General features: G+C 35.3%; 1 protein-coding gene across 3 annotated transcripts in view; it reads right to left on the minus strand.

The window, feature by feature from the left end:
• LOC106877877 (transcription initiation factor TFIID subunit 1) overlaps nt 1-9792 on the minus strand; it is a 93401-nt gene that overhangs the window by 19216 nt on the left and 64393 nt on the right. For all 3 annotated transcript variants that reach the window (XM_014926919.2, XM_014926917.2, XM_014926918.2), the window contains 4 exons: nt 9634-9701; nt 7150-7272; nt 5126-5218; nt 3935-4087 (listed from right to left, as the gene is read on the minus strand). In XM_014926919.2, coding sequence (XP_014782405.1) covers nt 3935-4087; nt 5126-5218; nt 7150-7272; nt 9634-9701 — 437 coding nt within the window. The remainder of the gene's footprint in view (nt 1-3934; nt 4088-5125; nt 5219-7149; nt 7273-9633; nt 9702-9792) is intronic.

Raw genomic sequence — 9792 nt, forward strand, 5'->3', positions numbered from 1 at the left:
GTAAATAAACAGACAAGAGTTCTTAAACAGACAAGAAATTCTCAGCCAGCGATGAACATCTGTATAACAAGAATCACGGCCCGGCATCGATGCCACGACATCACAACTAGTGATCAGCACTGCCACACTCAGCCTCTCCTCACTTTCACATACAGAACTTTTCCTATAGTGTACTAACGATCTGGTATAATTGCTCACGTGTTATTGACTCTCTTTCCATCTGCTGTAATAACTCACATACACACATGTATCACTCACATACACACTTTTCTTTGCATGATGGCCTGTCTTTAATTATGTTATTATATGTCACATTCACACTCTCACACAGACATACATCTTTAACGCTACAATAAATATATCTGTTATTCATCTAATACGGTTGTGGTCTTTCATTGCTGGTCATCTATGTTATCGTCGCATAACATATCATGTATATCATCCATTGATATATATATTTGTATGTTCGACCGTGTGACGCGTTTAAATAAAAGGAGTCCTGTTTTTCCATTCGTCACCATTTCTCCTTTTATGAGTTCGCACGGTCGTCCCTTACATATATATAGGTCTTCAATTTATTTATGAATGTGAAAAAGAAGAAAATGGAGAAATTGGCATATACATTGGATATTCAAATCAATATAGTATGAAATTTTTATCCATACAGACATTTCCATAGCCAATTAAGTCAATTAGAGAAATTAAATTAAATTAATTTAAAATTTTCATATTGCAACTGGTTAATTGGATATTTAGAAACGTTTCTGCAAAAGTGAGATAAATAGTACAATAGTAATGTTCTTGGAATAAAATGTTAGTAAGAAATGTATACTTAAGTCATCTAGTGTACAAGGGGAAACAACCCAAGTTAAATCCCATCTCAACCTCTGGAATATAGGTAACTTGGTAAAAAGTAATCATACCAAATGGAATGATACAAAACAGAATAATAATATGAGTAGTAATGAAAATATATTTTGTGTTTGTAAAGTTAGAAGTAAATGTTTATTTAAAAATTATTGTAGCAGTTCGACAAAAGAGATCAATAGAATAAGTACTAGGCTTCTAAAGAATAAGTCCTGGGGTCGATTTACTCGACTAAAGGCGGTGCTCCAGCATGGCCACAGTCAAAAGACTGAAACAAGTAAAAGAGTAAAAGTGTAAAGAGTAACCAAAAAACTGTTGTTTACAGCTGTAAAGTGAAATCTGAAAGAAAGAGTTTCTTTTACATAGAGCAACATGCAATTTTATCAAGAAATGCATCTCTAATCACATTTACACCTTTAATAATAGGAACAGATCTTCTTGTACCAGCCTCAGTAAATTTATTTGGGACTTGAACAACAAGAAAAAAAAAATTTTCAGTGGAGTGGGAGATTGTAAGCAAGGCTGCTGCTTATAAGGTTGGAAATTCCTTTTGCTTTCTCTGGCTCGAAGAATTATATCAAGTCCTATATTCCAGGCAGTGCCTCTTAAATACAAGGATTGAGACTGGTTTTTCATATGTTCATGCATGTAAATGGGCTTTCAAAAACTACCATTAGATATGTTATTACGATGAATAAATTAATTATATGTTAAAGCTACTTGTACTTTGAATAGGGATGTAAGTCATGTTTAGCACACTAACATCTGTAACCATATGAATAAAGAATTCTTAGTAGATATCATAGAAATGTTTAAATATTATATTAAAATATTAATATTTAAATATTAATATTTCATCTTAAATACGAGGAAGGAGACTGATTTTTCATGTATTCACACATGTATATGGGTGTTCAAAAACTGCCATCAGTTAAATTACTATTATAAATAATTATATATTAAAGCTACTGGAACTTTGAATCTGTCGATACTTCATGTTTCATTACACTAGCATCTGTAAATATAAGGATGTAAGATTGCTTAGCTGATATAATATTGATATAAAAATACTAATTAAATAATAAAGATGTATATTAGATTTTCTGCACAGGTAGCAGCATAATATGTGGTTCCTATAGATGTAATTAAGCACATTTCTCATGAATATACCATTGATATTTTATAATATAATTCATTAAACTAAATTAAAGATAAAACATGTTAATTTTGTAGTAGTTGTAGCTTTAGTAATTTAAGTTTTTTAATTAAATTTCTATCAATTAGATTTGGTAACGTTTACGTTTTCCTTTGTTTACATGGTTTGTACTGACCATAACTATTGCACACAGATATAGATGATGCAATACTCTAATATGGTAATTAATAAGCAGTTTTTAATACGTCATATTTTTCATTGTCTCTAATATTTTAACAAACGCACACACAATTACATGATGAATGTTACCACTCTCTCTCTCTCTCTCTCTCTCTCTCTCTAACACCTAGTTCACCCTAGCTGCAACATCACCACCAATAACAACTATTATGCATTACAAACGCATGCACACAACTATTTCAAATATATTTATTTATATATATATATATATATATATATATATATGCTCAAAACATTTTTTTTTAAATGCATACATTGCCAAAACACACACATTTGAGTTTGACATGGGTCAATCAACACATTGGAATGTAACTCCTTTCTGGTAAATTCTCCCCTGATGAAATATCCAATTGACCAGTTGCAATATGAAAATTTTAGATTAATTTAATTTTAATTTCTCTAACTGAATTAATTGGCTATGGAAACGGTTGTATGGATAAGAATTTGATATTATATTGATTTGAATATCTTTGAATAAACAGATGTCCATATGTAAATTTCTCCATTTTCTTCTTTTTCTCATTCATAAATAATTTAAATACCCATATCAAATAATGCAAAACCAACGTATTTAGTTTTTCACTGAACACGAGAGAACTAGAATGCAAACATCCCTTAAAGGATTATAGGTCCTTGGCATTATTATATATATATACAAAGTCATAATTGACAGAGAAATAGTTTGATGAAATATTATCTAATGATAAGAAAATTCTAATATCATGACAAATTGTTTCATAACTTAAAAACATGCAAATAATTTATAGTAGTATCGTTTTCTTATTTTATCACATCATATATTCTATATGTTTTGTAGAATGATACATTAAGGAGCTTTTTTTTATGAGTACTACTGAATTACTTGAATCCATATATTGTGACTTAAATTTAAATATATATATATGAAATCAAAATATGCAACAGGATATCAAGTAGTAATGTAGTATGACCATTTCAAGCAGCTCCATTTAATTGAACAAAGCAATCATTACATCAATTTAAATTCAGTGCCATCTTCAGCTGCACAAATAAATAAATGGAATTTTAACAAGTAGGACACATTAATATAATTTTTCTTAAATATTTTAACAGAGCAAGATAGAAGAAATTCATGTTGTTGCTATTGTAGCTAAGAACAGACTACAACTTCTAAGAATCACATGGAGCATATATATATATATATATATATATATATATGTTCATTCATTTTGCATCTGTTTCTTCTTGCAAGCTTGGGTTGAAAGAGGGTTGTTTTGAGGTGGGACTTTTACAGCTGGTCACTCTCACAGTTTCAATGACCACCCACCACTTAAATATACAGCAGACAGAGGCCAACACTTCACTGGTGTAAGAGCAGTAACATTGTCAAAATGACAAGTGTTTCATAAGGACACTCTACTAAATTCATATTCCCTATGGAAAACAAGGATTCCAGGAAATATTCTGCAATGTGGAAAAAGACTGATTTCTAGGCCTTAGATCTAGATGGATGTCTTCAAGAGGATCCTGTCAGAAATCCCTTCTTTGGCTGTAGAGGTTCTGAACCAAAGTTGAACACATCTTTAACAAGTCCTCATGGCAAACACATGGCAAACACATGGTAGAAATATTCAATGAAAAATAAAAACACCAACAAAAAAAGAAAGAAAGAAATATTAAAATGAAACTTGCTTCAGAAAGATTTTCTCTGGCCACATCTACAATTCTCTTGGCAGTATTAGTGTAGCTACTGTCAGGTCCATTGTACTTGACACTGTTAGCAAATATCAACTCCACGTCCTCGATGAATTGGTCTCGATGCTGATACTTATGTAACTGTACATTCTGGAATTGGATAAAACATTATAAAAGATTTAATATTTTGAGATGACTTCACTATCCCATAACAGGACAAATATATGCACAAGCATCACAAAACTGTTATGATTTTGGGATGATAACAGATGAGGGAACATCATGTCCATATCTTGTTTGTGAATTTTCTATGTTTGCTTTGTTGTCTTTTCTATGTTTTTTGACTCACACAAACACACACACACACACAATGGGTTTCTTTCAGCTTCCATGTGCCAAATCCGCTCACAAGGCTTTGGTCAGCCCAAGACTATAGCAGAAGATACTTGCCCAGAGTGTCACGCAGTGGGAATGAACCCGGAACAATTTGGTTGGGAAGTAAGCTTCTTACTACACAGCCATGCCTGTACATGTATGTATGCATATATATATATATATATATATATATATATATATCTAAATCAAAATAAGCAACACGGATTTTAAAGATGATTGCAGTACGCACGTTTCATGCTACTCCATTTATTTAAGTAATGCGAGCATTACATTAAATGCAATGCATGAATGTATATATGATGGTCTTCTATACAGTGTTTATGTACCAATTTCATTCACAAGGCACTAATCAGCCTAGAACGATATAGTAATACACATACACAGAATTGTGAGCAGGAGGAATTTTCACCAGTTCACACAAAGCAGTTGCTAAAATGTGTTCTTAAAATGCGAACTGGTAGTTCACTTTTGATTAGAGAGCCCTATAAGATCAATTACCACGCAGTCAAATAACTTTTATTGTACAGGAATGTTTATATCTACTGCATTACTATATATGCTATGTGCACATACTGTGTATATTTAAGACCAGCACCTAGCACCTTGAATATCTCAAGTGGATACCATTTTGTTGCAAGCATTCAGTCCAGGCCTTGAGACTGAGGACATCTCCCTCCTTCCCCACCCACTGCTCTCAGAGGCTCCATAAAGGGTCATAGGTATTGTGCTCTCTCCTGACTAGTGTTATTTAGAGCAATTACTGTTACATTTTTTGTACATTTGCTTACTGACCTTAAGTAGGGTGCTAAGGTCCATTGGTTTCTTAATGACTTCATAATAATCTTTAACAGATTTCTTGTTAACTGGTTGGTGGAATGGCCACGACTGAAATAAGAAATAAAAAGAGAAAGAGATAAAAAGAAAACAGTTATAATCGGAAAAAACAAATATGTTGCTGTTGTTGTGGCATGGCTTGAGGTCAGCCTTAATCAAGCAGGTCTAGGATCAAAGACATTCTAGCCATAGTCATCAAATCTATATATTACCAAATGAGTGTAATATAAATTATGGAAAGTGTCATTCCTTTTATTTAAATAGTATGGTGTGATTTGAATAAGAACTGGCTGTTAATTCTAGTAGATCAAGCAACCACAACATATTCTCCTCTATTGGCTTGTTGTTATTGTTGATTTTATTGTTGTTTTACATCTATTTCCACCACACATCCAACCGTAGAAATCATGCCAAATCAGATTGGAGTCTGGTGCAGCCTTCCAGCTTGCCAGCCCTGGTCAAACCATCCAACCCATGCCAGCAGGGACAACGGACATTAAATGATGATGATGATGATGATGATGATGATGAGTGCCCTTAGCTGTCCAAGACCAGTGTCATAAACACAATGTTCTGCCTGAATAATTACAAGTTGATGACTACAGAAAGAACCTGGTTTAGGGGTAAATGATAGTGGGTCAATAAAAGACTGAGCAGAGTGGTTTGAATGTGTGAAGATCTGAATGTTAGCGAAATCAGGATAACACCTGTGCCCAGCATCACCTTTCTGGCACTTGTGCCCATGACATGTGTAAGGATTTTCGAGCGAGATCGTTGCCAGTGCCCCTGGACTGGCTCTTGTGCGGGTGGCACATAAAATACACCATTTGAGCGTGGCCGTTTCCAGTACCGCCTGACTGGCCTTCGTAGGATTTTCGAGTGAGACCGTTGCCAGTGCCCCTGGACTGGCTCTTGTGCAGGTGGCACATAAAATACACAATTTTGAGCGTGGCCGTTGCCAGTACCGCCTGACTGTCCTTCATGCGGGTGACACGTAAAAGCACCCACTACACTCTCTGAGTGGTTGGCGTTAGGAAGGGCATCCAGCTGTAGAAACTCTGCCAAATCAGATTGGAGGCTGGTGTTGCCATCCGGTTTCACCAGTCCTCAGTCAAATCGTCCAACCCATGCTAGCATGGAAAGCGGACGTTAAACGATGATGATGATGATGATGAGTGAGAAAGAAGCTTATTCAGGTTGAGTTCATTGGCTGTCTGTGTTTCACTGTTACAATTCATCACATATATAACATATACAACATACGGCTATCCACACTTCATAGTCACATTTCATCACATATATGATGTATATATAGTATATATATGTCGCATAACTATCCATATTTCACAGCTATATTACATTATATATGACAATGTATGTCACATAGCTGTCTATATTTCATCATATACCTAACAAATACATTATATTGTAGTTGTCCATATTTCAATTACATTACATCATGTATACAATATATACATCACATGGCTCTCCCATGTTTTCCTACAAATATTATTGAAATAAAATTCAGAGTAGGCTTGAACTTCTAACAAACAAAGTCTTCACTCAGGTTTCAATTTCTAGTTAAAACTATTTCATTTTACTCAGACCACTAATGTTTCCAGGAAGCATGTGAGCTAAATAGTGTCACTACATAGTCAATGGATCAATTAGAAATAGCAGCCATTTCTCCTTCAAACCACACCATATTGTCCTAAATAATGAGAGGACATCCCATTTTTTTAATATATCTAGGAGTACACTATCTGATGAGTATATATATATGAGAACATTATCTTTCCTTTTTAAGATGGTAGAATCTAATGATACACAAGGAAGATTTGTCAGATATTTCTGGCAGGTCTAGTTACCATGATGAGGCTTCCTCACCAGTGAAGTTCAGTAACAATATGGTGAGTTTGAAGAGAAAAATATCTTTGAAATAAAAACAGAACAAAAGAAGTAAAAAAACCACAAAGACTTACATTTTCAACAATCTTCATTTTTTGTTGAATAATATTTTCTAAAATAAATGAGAATGCAACTTGGTCATCATCATCTAATAATGGGTTGATTGCTTTCTCCAGACGCATCAACTTTTCTTCTTTCTGTAATAAAGTTGTTTAAAATATTTTAAAGATTATTTATAATAATAATAATTTTAATTTTGGCACAATGCCAGCAATTTTGAGGAGATGGGGAATAGTTAACGTCATCAATCCCAGTAACTGGCACTATATTTTACTGATCCTGGAGGGATGAAAAGCAAAGTTGACTTAGTAGGATTTGAACTCAGAATGAAAAGAGTCACATGGAACACCACAAGGTATTTTTTCTGACACTAACAATTCTGCTAGTTGCCACAAAGGTGAAAGATGAGAGACATTGCAAAGACAAATACAAAATGCAGGGGTTTTTTTTTAATCCAGTGAGGAGGGGGGGGGGGAAACAACAACAACAACATTAATTTAAACAGAGTAGAAAGACAAAGACAGCTAAATAAAATTTAGTTGTAATTATTTTCATTGTTATTTTCTTAAATAAAATTTTCAACCATAAAGTCATTTTCAATAGTTTAATAATAAGGAAAATCAACTGCCTCTGTGAAGGCCCATGAGGACAACCTCAAAATTTTGTTGCTGTTTTGTTTTCTTTCTTTCCATTTTGTTTAAACTGAATCGAAGTATGATGGTTGATTTCCCGTTTCATTGTACGTTCAATCGCATGCATCTCCCATTTTCAACCTTACTGCAGTCACGCCAGCTCTGCTCTCAAGCTGTTTTAACAGCTATATACTTCAACCAGTGCTTTTCCTCATAATAGCTACCTTTGAAGCTATAAATCAACTCAGAGATGATGAAAAATCACCGTCATACATTTTTGCAGCTATGTGCCAACCAGTTTAATCAACTCCTGTAAATGTGATGTTCTTGTAATTTGACATTGTCTGTTTTACATGAAGCCATGTACAATTGTAGCAATAAATATGTATATAAATTACCACTCAGGAACAATAAACATTGAAAATGTACAGAGAACAACTTCTGCCACATTCCAGGGAGAAAAACTAGAAGTAGTTCATAGCTTCTGTTACCTTTGATGACCAAGTTAGTAGCGAGGGTGGGTGCTCTGAAAGTGTAGCTGCTAGAATAAGAATAGCCTGGGCAAAGTTCAGAGAGCTCCTACCTTTGCTGGTGACAAAGGCCTCTCACTCAGAGTAAAAGGCAGACTGTATGAACAGCTATGCTACATGGCAATGAAACATGGGCCGTGACTGCTGAGGATATGCGTAAGCTTGCAAGGAACGAAGCCAGTATGCTCCGATGGATGTGTAATGTCAGTGTGCATACTTGACAGAGTATAAGTGCTTTGAGAGAAAAGTTGGACCTAAGAAGCATCAGATGTGGTGTGCAAGAGAGACGACTGCGCTGGTATGGTCATGTGGTACGAATGGATGAGGATAGCTGTGTGAAAAAGTGTCACACCCTAGCTATTGACAGAAACTGTGGAAGAGGTAGACCCAGGAAGACCTGGGACAGGGTGGTGAAGCACAACCTTCGAACATTAGGCCTCACCGAGGCAATGACTAGTGACCAAGATCTTTGGAAATATGCTGTGCTTGAGAAGACCTGGCAAGCCAAGTGAGACCATAACCTGTGGCCTATGCCAGTGGTGGAACCAGCCCACTTAGGCGTACCTTTCTTTCATTGGACACTAAACTCCGCTCGTGAAGACTTGTTGAGGCAAGTGAAATTGGAATCAAATTCGATGACAGCACCACATGACTGGCATCCGTGCTAGTGGAGCGCTAAGAGCACCATCCAAGCGTGATCGTTGCCAGGGCCACTGACTGTCCCCCCATGCTGGTGGCAAGAAAAAAGCACCATTCAAGCACGATTATTAACAGTGTGGCCTTACTGGCACTTGTGCCGGTGGTACGCAGAAAACAACATTCGAGCAAGGGCGTTGCCAGTACCACTGGACTGGCTCCTGTGCGGGTGACACATAAAGAAACACCATTTGAGCGTGGCCATTGCCAGTACCGCCTGACTGGCCCTTGTGCTGGTGGCACGTAAAAGCACCCACTACACACACGGAGTGCTTGGCATTAGGAAGGGCATCCAGCTGTAGAAACTCTGCCAGATCAGATTGGAGCCTGGTGCAGCCATCTGGCTCACCAGTTCCCAGTCAAACTGTCCAACCCATGCCAGCATGGAAAGCAGACGTTAAACAATGATGATGATGATCATCATCATCATATCTTGTTACAATCCACTTCAAATACAACACTTCCAGATACTCTACATTTTAAATAATAATACTCTGAAGGCAACTAATCTATAGGAATTTTCTTATATATATTTACAGTACTGATTCTCTGTGAAGAAGTAAAATCAAGGTTCAAGGTTACTCCTTTATAGATGTCACACAACATTAAAATGAATAGAAACTGTGAAATATGAACCTACCTCTGAAAATTTCTTTATACACAAGTCTAGCATTGACTTGGCTGTGAGAGTAAGTAGATGTTTATCACCTATAATAATAAAAATAAAAATAAAAATAATAATAATAATAATAATAATAATAATAATAATAATAATAATAATAATAATAATAATAATAAT

This window comes from Octopus bimaculoides, chromosome 13 (genome assembly GCF_001194135.2).
Source record: "Octopus bimaculoides isolate UCB-OBI-ISO-001 chromosome 13, ASM119413v2, whole genome shotgun sequence".
In the NCBI taxonomy this organism is placed as follows: Eukaryota; Metazoa; Mollusca; class Cephalopoda; order Octopoda; family Octopodidae; genus Octopus; species Octopus bimaculoides.